At 34.5% G+C, this 17769-nt stretch overlaps 1 protein-coding gene across 2 annotated transcripts in view; it reads left to right on the plus strand.

Annotated features, from left to right (window-relative positions):
• The window catches only part of LOC121410897 (F-box DNA helicase 1-like), a 40699-nt gene extending 28657 nt beyond the window's left edge, over positions 1-12042 (plus strand). For both annotated transcript variants that reach the window (XM_041603274.1, XM_041603275.1), the window contains exons 15-21: positions 504-625; positions 1490-1559; positions 3837-4019; positions 4913-5014; positions 6512-6621; positions 10048-10179; positions 10960-12042. In XM_041603274.1, the coding sequence (XP_041459208.1) occupies positions 504-625; positions 1490-1559; positions 3837-4019; positions 4913-5014; positions 6512-6621; positions 10048-10179; positions 10960-11142 (902 nt within the window). In that variant the 3' untranslated portion in view covers positions 11143-12042. The remainder of the gene's footprint in view (positions 1-503; positions 626-1489; positions 1560-3836; positions 4020-4912; positions 5015-6511; positions 6622-10047; positions 10180-10959) is intronic.
• The last annotated feature ends 5727 nt before the right edge of the window (positions 12043-17769 follow it).

Here is a 17769-nt window from a genome sequence, read left to right on the forward strand (position 1 = left end):
TTCAATACTGATCCTTGTATTTCATTACAGACAAAGTAATGGGGATTGCAGGAAAGCTGCTATGGAAAGATGCAGAACTCCTGCTAAAAGACACGTTACAGGCTTTTGACAAGTTTCCTATTAAAACAAATTAGTATGATGGGTTGAAGTATTTGTTATATTATTTCTACCCCCCTCTCTCTCTCTTTAGGGGGAGGGGCAGAGTATTATTTTTTTATATTGAATACAATGCAGTGTTTGAGCAAAGTGATTCATATTTCTTAAGATGGTCTTCACTTGAGGTTTTAATATCTAACTTTAACCTAAATTTTATCCATAATATTCTGACTCTTTATTTGGATATTGTTAGTAATGCCTTAGACTGAACTCAATACATGGTTCTTTATTCAATATGTTAAAGACTGGCTGATTTTGCTTTAAAAACATTTTTCATATTCCTCATAGCCAAAACAGTATGTGTGCTTAGTCTTCAATGATTTAGGTATTATGAATTGATATTTCAGGTCAAGTAGATGGAGGTTGTGTAGGTCAGCTTGCTACCATATGCCGCAGCAATGCCACTCTTTTCACCGAGGCAGTCAAGTTGGTCGACAATAATGAGAATGCCAAGATCCAGTTCTCTGGTGTAAGTTTATACACACAAAAATAAGAACATCTGTAGAGGTGCTGTGGCTCAGTGGATAAGTCTCCAGACTGTGAACCACAAGGGCCGGAGTTCAAATCCCATCACAGCAGTAGCGTCCTTTGGCAAGGCGTTTATCTATATTTGCCTGTCTCGACCCAGGTTTAGTAAATGGGTACCCAGTAGGAAGGAATTCCTTGAATGCTTGATGCACCCGATCAGGGTAGCCGTGCTAAAGCCGGGGTAATAGTATGCAGCGCTTAGAAACATTTGTATTAAGCACTATATAAACAATTGCATATTATTATTGCATATTATCTTAAGTGAATCCTTGCAGAGCTTTTGCATTTGTCAGTTGGGATGGTGTGTTCCATAGTAAAGAGTGCAAGTATTGATAATTGAATTTAAGTATTTCGTTACATGTATTGTAGTAGATAAAGGAGTTTCACTGGACTGTGTGGCTAGCTGATATTTTCAGGTAATATGATATTGTCTTTGAAAATGCATTTCTCAAATTTACCGAAGAGTTCCAGACTCATTGTATTAGCATGGGAACCTGAATAAAACTCAATTCACCTTAAAAAAAAAATCCCCCTCTCCCCTATTGTTGTGTAGTTTAAATGACCTATAGTAACTAGTTGTCAAAGAATAATTTTGCCATTGATTTGATATACAGTGCTTGTTTGAAGATTTTACTTTTTTCTCATCTACAAGGCCAACATTATTTGATTTAATTGCCTTTTCTTCAGTAGCGTGTCCAGTATTGTTTTTTCTTATACTTGATATCAGGGAAGTTCAATTTGAAAGTATGAAGGCATTGTTGGTTTGAAACTTTGATGTGCATCATTCTTTAAATCTTGTTCTTAGGGCATAGAAGGCTATGGCTTTGACAAGATCTTGGACTTGTACTACTTGAGTCTACCGCCAGAGCAAAGAGGTATTATATTCTCAACTGTTTCAGCTCAACCTTTTCAAATTATTATTGACTATTTATCAACAAGATATATAAAAAAGATTTATGCTTGAGTCATTCTGGATTCATGATAATACAAGTAGAATAGTATTGAGCCCTTGAGATCTTTGGCCCCCAAAATCTACCCTATTTATTATTTATCTTGTTACAGTTTTATACTATTTATCTGATTTGACTTCGTGTAGAAACTAGTTTTCGTCCTCCCTAACAGTTATCGAAAGTTGTCAAGCAATGGAATTTCCTCCTTTAAAATGTCTCTGGTGACAACTATGGATGAAATTATTGATGTGCCTCGTACTAGTCCTGTAGCTCGGATTGTTTACCAGACTGAATCACTCCGAGTTAAGCTTGTCCGGCACATTAAGGGTCAGGTTCCAATTTGCATCCATCGAACCCAGTAAATGAACCCAATTGGTCTAGTAAGATTTATTGAGGTGTCATCTGGCACCCCAATAAAAGTAATTAAAGTGTTTTTAAAGGTCAAGTCCACCTCAGAAAAATGTTGATTTGAATCAATAGAGAAAAATCAGACAAGCACAATGCTGAAAACTTCATCAAAATCGGATGTAAAATAAGAAAGTTATGACATTTCAAAGTTTCGCTTATTTTTAACAAAATAGTTATATGAACGAGCCAGTCACATCCAAATGAGAGAGTTGATGATGTCACTCACTCACTATTTCTTTTGTTTTTATTGTTTAAATTATACAATACTTCAATACTGAAGCACAAAATGTTAAAATAATGGAATTCCACGTGTTCAGGGAGGAATGAAACTTCATTTCACATGACAATGAAGAGAAAATCAAAATATTTCATATTTCATATAATAAAATACAAAAGAAATAGTGAGTGCGTGATGTCATCAGTTCCCCCATTTGCATACCAACCGAGATGTGCATATAACTGTTTTGGGAAATGAAGCGAATGTTTAAAATGTCATAACTTTCTTATTTTACATCCGATTTTGATCAAATTTTCAGTGTTATGCTTGTTGAATTTTTCCCTTTTTATTCAAATCAAGTTTTTGTTGGGTTGGACTTGTCCTTTAACAAGCAATCCATCCACCTAGTATGATTGTCAAGGGGAGTAGTCAAAGGCCAAGCCTTCCTACCTTATTTTTATTCTTCCCCATCCCTGAAGTGTTGACATATTCGACAGAGTCGGTGAGGCAAAAATGATAGTCGGTTCAGCTGGCTGTAAAACATTTTAATTTTGGGGCCCATTTTTTTCTGAGGCTGGAAGGAGACTATGGATTTAGACAGATGAGGAGGGGAGGGAGAGAGAGAGAGAGAGAGAAGGGGGAGGGGTACAAGAGCAAAAAATGTGTTAGATAAAGAGAGAGATGATTAAATCGAGGATATTGGGCTGAGACTTTGATGGTCAAATTTTAATGTGCAAACAAACATCTATTTTAAAAGGAAAAAAAATTCTAAGAGAGTAACTTTTATTAGATTATTCTTTTTTTGGTAAATTGGCCTATCACACAAAAATATTAGCTGAAAGGTAGGATAAGACAAATGAAAATAAATCATGCACAAAAAAAAGTAGGAGTGAAATATTTTATTGCTTCAAAGCATAGATAAAAAAAATGAAATGCACTCAGAAAATAACCCTTTCTGCCACCTCCCCCCAACAAATTCATCCGATGGTAGACAAAATAATGTCTGTGAGAGCACGTTTGAAAATCGGGTCAACACACTGATGACATTCTTCAGCAGGGTGCAATAAATGTTGTGGTTTTTAAACTGCCGCTCACACATAAAAATATTAAATTTCAAAGCACATTTTTAGCTGTAAGTGATTCTTGTAATTTGCAAGCTAATGAAACACTCATAACGGCGCACAGACTTGTGCTGTTGACTTCTGATTCAACACTAGGCCAATTCCTTATTGTCGAAGAAAGGAAGCACACAAGGGATTGCGAGTTGGCCTTGTTTCATATCGATCTCCTCTCGACACTACTACTGGATAATATAAACAGTGCATAGAATATTTTAGAGGTTTGTATCTTCTTTTGAGAACAAGGTTAGAAGGTGGTGTCGGTCACAGATTAAGAGTCAAGTAGGCCAAAATATTGTATTTTTGCATGTACATTATTAGCTGGTCCGAGTTACCTGGCCTGTTAAAGTTAAAGTTTACGAGCCAGGTTCGGACCGAGCTAAGGGTAACAAGCTACGGGACTGCCTCATACCTGCATATTTTTATGCCATGTTACCAGTGATTTTCATCTATTTTCAGGAAATTACAAGATGAAGGATAAATTCATCTCTCGATTCAAGACTTTTGAAGCAATTAAGGCCTACGCTAATACAGTTGATGACATGGAACTGCAATCGCGCATCAAACTTGTCATGCAGTATCATTCCAGAATACCAAGTTTGGTCCAGAAAATAAAACGAGCAGCAGTCAAAATGAATGGAGGTATTGTCAGTAGAATCTAGTTCTATTGTTTCTGTAATGGTAGAGCAGCAAAAAGCTTCAGAAAGGATTGAAAATAAACTTAAAGTTCATTTTATTCCATATGCATGAAGAAATGAAATTACAGTTCATCTGCATGTGCTAATCCAAGTAAAGGTACTTCATGATTATTAATAATTACCTTCAAGTAGAAGTGTGATGAAATTGTAATTTGCTTAATTAGTTACATTCAAAGAAAAAAAGTGATAAATGTGTAAATTTGCTTAATTAGTAAACTTCTGAGAAAATTGTGATGTTTTAAATTGGCTTCATTTGCAATCTTTGAGAAAAGTGAGATACCAACTTAAACCTCTGCATAAGGGTTATCAAGTCTTTCATTATTCTCATTCCACAGAGAAATAATTTACAAAATCAAATATTTTGAAGGCATGCTAAATATAAGTTCATGCATTAAATGATGAAAACTTGTTCAAGAACTGTCATTTCTAGTCGAAGGAAAAGTAAATTTGCTGATTTTAACTGTGCATATACTTCAAGAAAACTCATTTATATGTTCCTTGTTTGAGGTATGTAGCATAACATCAAAGTACCCATGGTTTGAAGTACTTTTGGAATAATGTGGTGTTAATGTTCTTTGTATTTTTCATTGGGTAGTATTCATTCTTCTCTTTCTGTAGATAATAATTTCATATGAAGATTAATAATGTATACGATTCCAGCTAATAAATATAGGGTATAATCTGTCACTTCAGAGACTTCATTGACTTAACAATTTTTTCATGTCTCTATCCAAATAAATCCATTGAAAAATACAATTCAATTAACTGTCATTTTTTCACAAAAAACTGTCACAACATTTTGTTGCATTTTGTTATAATTTCTCCAACATTTGACAGCATACCTCCTTACAACTGCCCATAAAGCTAAAGGATTGGAGTATGACACTGTGAAACTCACAGATGACTTCTTAAATGATCCTTATGAGCAGATACCTGTTGGTAAGTTCAAATCATCATTTTTAACATATAGTGCTTTCCAAATGCCAGGAAAAGGGGGTAAAATTTGTAAAGGCAAGTATATATATATATTTTACATTATATCCTACATAGATTGAATCCTGTATAGTGATTGGTTCAAATAGCATCATGTGACCAAACATATTCTCACTATTTTGCGATGATGTCAAAAATGAAACGCCCACCGAAGAAAATGTGCTATTCCGTGACGTCAGTGATGGAATAGTCGGTTGGACCTGCAAAACTACTATATTTCACTCAGGGCTGCGCCCCTTGGAAAAATAGTAATTGCCAGACCAACCTCGGATAAATAATTCCACTATACTTCCTCAAAGCCTGATATATTTGTTTATTATGCCTACCCACCCTTTGATTGCTGGTTTTCCATAAAACTCAATTTTCAAGAATCATCTTCATACTTGGTTCATGCATGCATATACATGTAGTAGTGATAACGATCTAATTAGATTTAGTATCACAAGGTCAAAGGACACCGGTCATTAAATACCAGGAAATTTCATATTCTCATGTAACTCATGGACTACTATTTGAGCAATCAATTAAAAACTTGGTTTGTATCTAAGTAGATCTACTGCCCTGGCTGGCTGTGCACAGGCCCTGGCAGCCGTAGCGTAGGCGCTGGCCCCCGGGCATACACACACACAGCTATTGGAGGTCTGAGGCTGCCTCATAGTCAGTCAATGCAAAGCTGTATCTGGCATTTTGGGTATAATAATGCTTTTGTGCCACCATATATCAGGTTAGGCCTACATTATATGTTGTCCAGGGTTATCAAAGGTTCTGCATTACACCTTGGAATTTTCATGCATAATCGTGCGTCCGGTTTATTTTTTCAAGCGTCCGGTAAATCATTAATTTTTGCGGAATATTCAATAATTTTTTCCATTCTATAAAACAGATGATGCATGGGTTTCTTTCGTGGGTCAGTGGAACTGTGTGCACGCGGTAACTTTGGCATTTGTGCCTCGTGGGTTAAACCATGCCAAAATTACCTTGTGCACACAGTTCCTACTGACCCACTCTAACCCATGCATCATTTGTATATTGTTCATTCTCACAATAATTTGTGGATCCAATTGTTTCATAAACATGCAGGTAGATGATTGTTATCTGATTATGATTAGATTACTTATGTTTTTGATTTAATGAAGTGTTTGATATATATCAGGGGGGCATTTCATGAAAGGACTTGTCGGACGTTTTATCCGACAAGTCCCATTTTATCCGACAGTTACCATAGGAACAGTGCCTCTCAGCCAATCAAAATCATGGAAAGATGTCAGATCTGACAACTTGTTGGATGAAAATATTGATGAAATGCTCCCCTGATCTGACAATTGGGCATCAATTTTAAGAGGCACTGTCCCCCAAACCTTAGCTAAAGATATCTTCCTTGGGACTTTTGCCATTATGCATAATTTTCTATTAAAGGTTTTTTTTTAATGATTATTTAAACAGGCACTCAGAGTCTAGAAGATGAGAAGAACATTCTATATGTAGCTGTTACTAGAGCCAAGAAAAGTCTTCAACTCAACAGATCCTTGAAAGACTATCTCAGCAAAGTTCAGGTATGGGCAATCCTATCAAAAATGATACCCAAGGCTGAAAAAAAAAAATGGAGATACAATTTTGTTATTACCTGTACAGTATCCATGAAGGGTTATTTCAACAAGATTGAATATAATAAACGTTTGTCCAAGTTGGAAAATGTATTTTTTACCTTGTGAAAAAAAAGATATTTCTTCAAAAGACATTGCCATAAATTCAGTGCATTTTGCGTGTATTTCTTTTGAAGTAAAACTGTCACCATAAAATGACTCTGGTGTTAATTTTCATATGATAAAACTGATGACCTTTTTGACATCATCCAACAGGACTTTGGAAGGGTATAAATATTTCTGATAGATAGCCATTTCAAACTTTTTTTATTTCCATCGTGCTTGAGTGTAATGTCCATATTAAACATTTTAGATTAGTTTTCATAGCACACTGTATTTTGGTCCCATTTTTTTGCAAATTCAAATGCAAAGTTATGATGTGATATCACGTGACATGTCAACAATCTGATTAGAATATTTCAAGTATCAACCCTGTTCATGGTTATGAAAAGTGCCCAGAATGTCCAGTTTTCAGGTTGGAAATAAAACAAATAATTTCTTGTTTTGCATCTATGGATTGGTCAGATGCACATCCTAGTCATGGTTTTACAAAAAGTGCTTTAAAAATGTTCATTTTTCAGATGGGAAAATAAATTATTTGATTGGTTGATTGGTGAGATAACCTTTTCATGAGTCACTGTCAAATTGTCATTAACAGGTCCCTTTTCAGATCAGTATAGATTTTCAGGCACTCACATTATTGCATCTTGTTCATGATTTAAGAAACTACTCAGAATGTTTGTTTTCATGTCCATAATCCATCAAAGTTCCCACAGTCATGGAAAATCCTGGAAAAATTTGTGGTCTGACATCCAGACTACAGCAAATTCATCTATTTGTAATGTTATTATATATAAGGTACCGATCAGTCAATGTATTTTCAATATGTCACATTTTGTCAACAGTTTTGCTTTTTTAGTTTTCAGAAAATTTAAATTTCAAGTTTTGTACAATTTTACTCAATATTCATGGCAATTATCAAGTCACTACTGATAAAGCACTACCAACATGGCTATCAGAATACAATACATTGAAAGGGTTTATACTACACAAGATGCTTCCATTGCTGTTTTGGTGTCAAATAATGTGTCCTCTACGGAAAAGCTACTTGATAATGTAGTTTGATGAACTATCAAAATAGGCATCAAATGTCAATTTTTAAGATACCCTCATGATTTCTGGAGCATAGAGAGAAACACAGCTGTAAATTAATCCTCAAGTTGTATCACAAATGTGCTCATTTTTGTAATGTAGAGTGAAATGCAGAACTATGTTGAGAATTTTAGGATGAGGATGTCTTTTTTTCATGTCACCTCTATTTTATATTAGTAAACTGAATTGTAACTCTTTTGTAATGATTGGCTCATGTGTGTCCAGCTGAAAATAAAACATGTGACCCTTACTACTTAAAAAAGGTTGAAAAATCTGTAATGTCCATAATGCCAAAATTTTGGCTGTAGAGGGTACATGGCTCATTTGTTTCTCTAAATTTAACTTTAATCCAACAATTTCATTACCTATAAATATGTGGGTATATTTGTCCAACTGTGTACCTACACTCACAGACTTTTCAAAGAATGTATGGGTATTAAAAAAGTCTTGTCCAAAAAAAAATAATGTCTGTAATAGTGAACATTATGTACTGTAACTCCCACATTATGTACTGATTGAAACTTGCACTGTGTATAATGCATGGTCATTTGATTCCATGATATGAGCTCAGAACAAAAAAAATGTGGTATCATAACATTTGACCTTTTGAAGTTGCAAAAAAATGTCTGAAATGTACATGTATTGTCTGGAAATGCCTGTATCTAAATAAATGTCTATTTTATCGTTATAATTTTGAACATATTTAGTGTAAAAAAAGATGTTTTCGGAATATCCTGACAAATGATTTCGGAAATCAGACACAACTTTATTTTTATTGATTGTTTTGTCAATTCTTCAATTGCCCTAATCCAGCGCATAATTTTTTGTTTCATATTCATGTAAGTTTTAAGAGGTATTTTCAGAACTTCATTTCCCACATTTACACTCACAATAATGGCTCTAAAGAGGCTTGTATTTGCCAACTGCAGATTGGTGTTTTCTGATGGAAAGCCAGTGAATTCTACAGTACTTTCCTGAATTAACTTGTACCATTATTACAGAGCTGCCAAGTAGTACTGATTTTCCGTATGAAGTACTGAAAATAGAGAAGAATACTGATGGTTTCATGCAAAATACTGATTTTTTAAAGTTTCAGTTTATGTGTTGTCCTATGGTATTCCTGTGAAAATACTAATTTCCTCACCAAAATACTAATTTTCAGCCATGAAAATACTGAAATGTTCTTGTTCAGGTTGGCAGCTCTGCATTAAGTATTACAATTTATGTATTTTCCAAGCTTTACTGTAATCACCCACTCATCTGACACTAAACTTTGTTTTTACTAAAAGATAAATGCCAGTCTGGTGCTGGTTTCAAAATGATTTCATAAAGTAATATTTCCCAAAATATTCTGAATGAAATTGTGTAATTGCTGAGAAATTATCAAAAATAAGAGTGGCATTATGGATATTTGTCTGTTCTTTTTCCTAGCAATAATCACTGTCCCACGTGTGCTTATTTGTGTTGGCAGCCTTCATTATGATTGTTTTTGTCTTGCATGCATAGCAGATTGAGACCCCTTTTCTAATGGCAGTGTCGGCCTCGTCAACATTGAAATCTTTTTGAAATGTGGTTATATGGTCCATTTGATGAAACTATAAGGGTAATCAAGTATCACTGATCATCTTGCAGGATTTCTGGTCACATGACCAAGTCATTTAGGTCATTTAAAGTCAATGACCTTTCTACCATGTTTACAGTATTAATAAACTCTTAACCAAGGTTAAGATTTTGAAATTTCATCATAACTTTAAAAGTTTATGGATCTAGTTCATGAAACTTGAACATCAGGGTAATAAAGTATCACTGAAAATCTTGTTCACGTTTCAAGTCACATGTTAAGGTTATAGATGTCATTTAGCGCCAAAGAACTTAGTATAAACTCATATGAATGGTGTTATTCGTGAATAAATATTAATCTTACTTGTTTTTAAAGTCAGAGGTTGTGTAATTCAGTAGTTCAGTTGTGTAAATGCAGTTGAGATTGCCAGAGGCATTCCACTTGTTCAACTTAGAATTCATGCTTTCACAAAGTTCAGTATATGTTACCCTTCCGAATCTAGATTTACTATGATAGTGACAGTCATCCTTGGTTTTACAGACTTTTTCATGAATTCAGCGTCTTCTACAACTACATTCATGTATCTTTTATTTTTGTTCTTTTTTGTAAATGATTTCTTGTAGGAAAAGTTTGAATATCCAGTTCTTGCTAGCAAGGTGAAAGGAGAAAGTGGGCCTCCAAAATGCCAAGAATGTGGAACAGTCCAGAATGATGAACAACAGCTTCTTCTTTTAGAAAGAAAACAAATAAAGCTGGTATGATAACCTACATTATTCAAACTATTTCAGCAATTTTGCTTAAAAATAAATTTAGTTTTGAGACTCTTAGCATGTAAGGTTCCATCGTGGTAACTTAACCATGTACTGGTAAACTACCATGGCAACAATGCTCAGATGCCAATCAAAATCAAAGATTCCAGGAAAGCGCTCAAGAATGGCTTCCTACCACTAATCTGGGATTACTGAAATTTGTGTGAGAAAAGCAAGCATTTCCTAAGCTGGGGTTAGGCAAAAAAAATTGACCTTTGAGAAAAGGGAAAATTAGAATACAGGAATTAGAATAATCAGGGCTTAACAAAAAGTGAGAAAAGGGCATTTATTATTAAACGCAAGGTAGAACCAATCTCATGAATGTGATCGGATTGTAGACTCAAGATCTGGTGGTGGTGTATTACATACCACATGCAGCTGGGAATCTTGTAATTGACAGCCTTAATCTATGTGAAACACCCCCAGCATTCATTCCTGTTGTGTCCGATCGGTGGTCATTTAGTCAAGTGAAAAAAGGTTTGCCATAATCTGACTGACCTTAAAATCTGCAATCCATGATCTAGGTCAATGTTAACTCTTTAAATAGTATACAATATACCTTATTCTTACTTTGAATATGCTATTTTTGTTATTTGTTAGATGTTACCCAAACACCTCGCTCATTACCTAATAATAAATACCAAAACAATTAATGCCTGACAACAAAATCATTTGAAGGCAAAAACATTTTAGATCAATTTTAATTTGTTTTTATTATTCCCACAGACACATTCCGTTCGGCCAATGACAATTGATGGTGGGTTTGTATGTCCCAAATGTGTAGAGGCACCAGGCTTTGAAGAGCTTTATGGGAAACCCCCACCAACTGAAGAGGAACTTCTTGCTATGGAGAGGGCCGAGATTGCCCAACAGCAAGCTATTGGACTGTTCATATTGTTTAATCCTTGAAGCTGCAGAACTGTTGAGGTCTTTGCACAGAGAATAACACCCAAGTTCTGTCAGGGAGATGGTTCATAAAATGGTGGAAATGGATTGATTCTGTGTACTATTCCAAAGTGACAATTCACCCACATATCTCTAGTAAGCAAGGTGATCAGCAGAACATTGCCATGAATGCATCTTAGGATATGATCATTTGGCCTGGCGACAGTGCCTTTACTGTTCCATTTTGTAGAAGCTAAAATTGGAATTGTTATATTTAGTTGGAGCTGCTGAAATTCTACTCTGAGACATTAAACAAGCAAGCTGAAATATTCTCATTTCTCTGGATTTTCTAAACTGTTACGTATGGGATGTTGCAGAAAGCAAAATCATGTGAACTTCTCAATTACGTGTATATGCATCCTGTTGATGGCGATCAGAAATGAAATGTATCATGGTGCTTTAGAACTTGATAATGGACTCTATGTTATATAACCAAATTCATGTGATTGTGTGATGAATGTAATATCTACTGCCTTTGTTCTATCTGTCCACAACAACTAGATACAGCCAATTATACTTTATCATAATTTGTATGAAAGATATTGTATATTTATATTGTTAATCATTCTTTTATACATGTTATTGTCTTTGCCAAAAAGCATTTGTCTTTGTACTTTAAACAAGGTTTGCAGAAAATTAATCTGTTAGTGGTTTCATTTATCCTTCTTATGAAATATTACAACTTCCAGTGTGCAAGATCACTTTTTTTGTATTTTATGTGATGTAACCTAATTATGAAAATCAAAATTATGTTTATAACATCAGTGAAGTAGAAAAACTCTCCATTTGTATTAATTTCATATTAGGTAAAGCCAACTTTATACAAATAATGAATGTTTGTGAGTGCAATGGACAGAATACTTCATGAGGTAAAAGATGAAATGATCATTTTACGAGGCATAGCTGAGTTGAATGGATCATTCATTTCATCTTTCAACGAATTAAGTATTCTGTCCATTCATTGCACAATTGAAAACAAAATCATTATTTGGTTTATAGGACACCTAAAAGTAGATTCTTTTTCATATGAAATTTGTGAATTTCTGTGCAAAAAAATTATGTTCATGCAGTGCGAGCTCCGTTTATTGATTATCACGTACGATGGGTGTCCAAACTATGCAGACTTTTCAAAACTAATCTTCAGGCTTAACTTTGTTCACAATTTATACAAAACCAATTCAAGAAACAGTTACCACATTGACTGCAACATCATGAACTATAAAATCATTGATGTAAATGTGAAGTAGGTCAAGGGGTTTCGCCTGTATCTTGATCTAAAAATTCTATTCCAATCGACGTGCTGCGCTGAAAAACCGTTTTGAAAAAGTGACCCAACTTTGCGGACCAAACTTTTTTATATTTAAACAAAAACTCAAGCTCAAAAGGTGAGATATTTGTGGTTTAGAACCGGTCAGTACCACATTGAACTCACATTTTCGATGATATCTACTTGCAAAATTATGATATCGTGATGCTTGTTGAGAATATCAGATTTCTTCGGAACAGGCACTAATGGTGACAAATTTGCTGATCTTTTGTCAATATTATCATGAATACTGAAGTCATCCGGAAGAAACTTACGCCAAAGGGTAATTTTAGGTCACTTTTCACGTTGATGTCAGATTTTCAGGATATTGGCTAGTTTTTGTCTTGCCTGCATAGCAGAGTGAGACTATAGGCGCCGCTTTTCCGACGGCGGTGGCGTCGTCAACATCAAATCTTAACCTAAGGTTAAGTTTTTGATATGACATCATAACTAAGAAAGTATATAGACCTAGTTCATGAAACTTGGCCATAAGGTTAATCAAGTATTACTGAACATCCTATTAGAGTTTCATGTCACATGACTTAGGTCAAAGGTCATTTAGGTCAATGAACTTAGACTATGTTGGGGAATCAACATCAAAATCTTAACCTGAGGTTAAGTTTTTGAAATGTCATCATAAGTTAGAAAATATATGGACCTAGTTCATTAAACTTGGACGTAAGGTTTATCAAGTATCATCAAACATCCTGCATGAGTTTCACGTCACATGACCAAGGTCAAAGGTCATTTAGGGTCAATGAACTTTGGCCGATTTGGGGGTATCTGTTGAATTACAATCAAAACTTTATAAAAGTTTTTGGATCTGATTCATTAAAACTTGGACATGATAGTAATCAAGTATTACTGAACATCCTTTGCAAGTTTCAGGTCACATGATCAAGGTCAAAGGTCATTTAGGGTCAATGAACTTTGGCCGAATTGGGGTTATTTGTTGAATTACCATCATAACTTTGAAAGTATGTTGGTCTAGTTCATAAAACTTGGACATTAGAGTAATCAAGTATCACTGAACATCCTGTGTGCATTTTAGGTCACATGACCAAGGTCAAAGGTCAATGAACTTTGGCCATAATGGGGGTATCTGTAGAATTACCATCATAACTTTGCAAGTTTATTGATCTGACTTTTGAAACTTGGTTATAAGAGTAATCAAGTATCACTGAATATCCTGTGCAAGTTTCAGGTCACATGATCAAGGTCAAAGGTCATGTGAGGTCAATGAATTTTGGCCACATTGGTGGTATTTGTTGAATTACCATCCTATCTCTGTAAGTGTATTGGTCTAGTTCATAAAATGTGGAAATAAGAGTAACCAAGTATCACTGAACATCTTGTGCGAGTAAAAGTAGTTTTCAAAGTCAGCACTGCTGCTATATTGAATCGCGTGATGCAGGTGAGACGGCCAGAGGCATTCCACTTGTTTAGATAATGGCCGAGTCTGGGTGCACGTGTGCAATGGACAAAATCGTATGGATTCATAATTGCACGATGAATGGATCTAAAATTGCACGGTTGGTGACGTCATTGTATTATGGGTTAAATGATCGATATTGACCAACCAATCAAATGATTCGGATCTATGTAGGTGTCATATAAAGCATTATAACTTACAATGTAGAAGAATAATGGCACATTTCCTTTGAGATATTACACTAAAATGTGTGAAGTTTTTGGTCTAGGCTAGCTATATTTTAAATGTCATTGCTAAAACAATAGGAGTTGCAGTTTTATATCTTAGTAGTATCAGTGGGTGCTTAGAGGTTGGCAAAGATGCCATTTACTGTAATTCGTTCTTTTGGGGGACATATTTCTTTTTAAAATCAGGTATAAAAGCTCACTTGTGCCTTGCAATAATTTGAATTTAGTTTAAACATATCTTTTTGTGCATCTGGCCTGACTTCAAGGTGTCATTGAGTTACACTGGAATTCAAATGCAACTGGGGAACATTTAATGGAAGTTGCTATTGTTTAGAAGTTGTTCTCCCACATTTTCTGTAATTTATTAAGAAGCACTGATCATGTATTGTTGAATTTAAAGTGAACAAATTACTGGTACTGACGACTTTCAGAAAATGGTGCCCAGCAGTATAGTATCTTATGTCACTAGACCCCATTAGGTTGTTTCACAATATTGTTCATCAAGTTAATCTTACAATTATAACACATTAGAATAAGTGTCAAAATGTGAGCCAAGGTTTCCCCATGTGACTTTATTACCATCATTTAAATAACAAAATAAATAGAGGTGTTTTAGACTTTTAGTTTTTAGTAAAACTTGTCATCTACATACACATAAATGTACTTCAACTAAAGTTGATATGATGGTGAATTGAAACATACATGTACATAATGGGATATATAAAGAAATACAAAATAAATTTTGTATGTGTCATCATTGACTCGTTAGATATGCCAGTGTTGTGGTGGGAATGAATGTTGTGTTTGTGAAGATAAAGTATTTTCAAATCGATTTGTTAGGATGGATTTGACCTTAAATAGTTCTTAATCCCTTTAAAAAAATATCCAATCAAGGTCAAAAGTAATTTAAAAAAAGAAAGCACAGGATAGGTGATGCGCAAAAGTTGCAACAAAATTGGACAACGGCGAGAATATAGGATGGAACATTTTAAACGCTTTTATTTTATATTTTTTGTTTGGCCCCAAAGGAAAGGGGAATAAGGAGAAACCACAAATTTCAGATTATTATCCTCATGACAAGTGGAAGAGTAATTTAAGCTAACAGAAATAAAAAAAAACAAAGATTCAATATACTTTGCCCATGTAATGATTTTTCTGTAACATATATTTGTAAAACTGGAGAACAATTAACTGATGTATGTTTTGATTTGTCCAGGAAGAAAGACAAATGACGATTAGAAATAAATCGATCATCTGGACTTACTGTTTGAAACAGAGAGAACAGTTCGCATCCAATTCGAGACGCTTCTTCTTCACCTTGCCTGAACTGGCGACATCTCGAAGACAATAACACCTATTGTGTGTCGCCGCCTTGGAGTCACCGGCAATGTTCCACCAGTACAGACGAGTTAAAGAAGTGTCCTGGATTGGATGCAGGACTGTTTTTTTAAACGGAGTCCAGAAGATCAGATTTATTTCTAATCGTTATTTGAAGAACAGTTACAAATACAAAATTAGAATACATGTATAAGAAATTAATTGCAGCCTGCAGTACAAAACAAAGAGTTGAATATCAATGAGAATAAAAAAGCCCCTTCATTTCTACTGTTTATTCACATTGGATAATTTATTATAGCATTACTTGCTTTTATGGCTGCACCTTAGTATTTTGCACTCTGTTATGCATGTGTTGTTTGCACCAATATTTTTCCTCCATAGTTAGAACAGTAAGTCTTGCACATTAATATGTAGACTCATTTTATCTTTATAAGAAATGCAATTTTATGCATCATTAAAACATACATAATTATTTTGTACAATGAAGTATGCATTAGGCACCAAGGAACACATTCCTTAGAGTTTCATGTTTTCATGAGTTTTCATTATTTTTACTGTACATATACTTTTGTTACATATTTTAGTACTATCATACTTAACATATGATAGTAAGGGAGAAATGCATCCTTTACTAAGCCTGTTTGGATACACTCGAGCCTGTGTATGGGTGTATGGAAAATATGTGTTGTGGCACTATGGGTAAAAAACTCCCAAGAAGTTCTTGCCTTTAAGATAACCTACTTTTATGTTTTAGTGTAATATGATCTACAGTAAAAAAAAGACATAATTTCTTTGTATGCATTACCTTTCCTTATCTATCCTCCAGATGCCTAGTGTCACACAGGGCTTCTGCCCATGACCTCCATCCTGCCAGGGTCCTTTTTCTTTTTTTAATGTATATTTTAATTTAATTATGTATGAAGTACAAGTTTTGCTTATAGGTATCTGTTTTTAGTTGATTTTGGAGACACTGAGAATGATTGAATAAAATTTGTCATACATGAATCAAAGCAAAAAGATTCTAACATTATCTTCCTAAAACTGAGACCAACTATTGGTGAAATTAGGGACCCATTCAGGGTCTTTCACCTTTCCCATTCTTCATTGTTTTTTTCAATTAAAAAATGAATTCCTTCTGAAAGACACAGCCAAAAGTAGCAGTGAATTTTTATAATAAATAGACAAGGGTGACTTACAATGTGTACTTTTGTAGTGATAAAACAAAGATAAAAATCATTTTTTTCTGTTTATCCCAGTAATTTTTTTGAAATTTTAATTACAGTATAGTTTCATCCATGCAATTGTGTTTTGTAATGGGGATAGAATTGCTCCACAGCAAATGGAAGATTGGGATTAGTTGTATAAATTAAATATTAAAGATAAGGGCATTTTTAGTTCCTAATATACTTGAAAAAGATTGAGAAAACTCACAAGTGAATTGTCATTCCTAGAATAAAATATGACAGCCAGATAAATTCAGTAAGCCTAATAAATTGCAGGCATATTATTACCTAGCACCCTCTGTTTGGCATCTAAAACCACATCTGAAATGACCATGAATAATGTGGATCTCTTCCTGAGCAAGTGATATAGTGTATGGTGAGATGTCTCAAGTACAGTTTCTGTACAGACAGGCAATAATCATGCAATAGAAATTATTCATCTTATGATTATGTTTATGTCAAATAATGTATTATGTAAAATATTTGAAATAAAAGCTACTGAACTATAATTTCTTTGTTTTGATGTTCTTTATGTGATACATCAATTTTGTGAAAATTTATATTTGTTTAAGCAAGGAATGAGATCTCTCAGTGTGGAGTAATCAGGGGGCTGTTTCATGAAAGACCTGTCGGACGTTTTGTCCGATACGTCCCATTTTATCCGACAGTTAGCATAGGAACAGTGCTTCTCAGCCAATCAAAATCATGGAAAGAGGTCAGATCTGACAACTTATCGGATTAAAATATTGATGAAACGTTCCCCTGGTCCTATTATATGACTATTACAATTCAGTACATTTACAATCTGGGGAGCGTTTCATGAAAGGATATTATCTGACAAGTCCTGTTTTATCCGACAATTACCATAGTAACAGTACCTCTCATTTAATCAGAATCAGGGAAAGTTGTCAGATCTGACAACTTGTCGGACAAAAATGTTGATGAAATGCTCCCCAGATGCGCAATCTATCAGTTGCAGCGGACAGGCTAAAATTAGCAACGTCTAATGGGAAAAAGGTTGAGATCTGTGTTGTGCCCTCTGGTGACAGCAACCGATAGATGGCG

The sequence above is a fragment of the Lytechinus variegatus genome, chromosome 3 (assembly GCF_018143015.1).
Source record: "Lytechinus variegatus isolate NC3 chromosome 3, Lvar_3.0, whole genome shotgun sequence".
NCBI lineage: Eukaryota > Metazoa > Echinodermata > Echinoidea > Temnopleuroida > Toxopneustidae > Lytechinus > Lytechinus variegatus.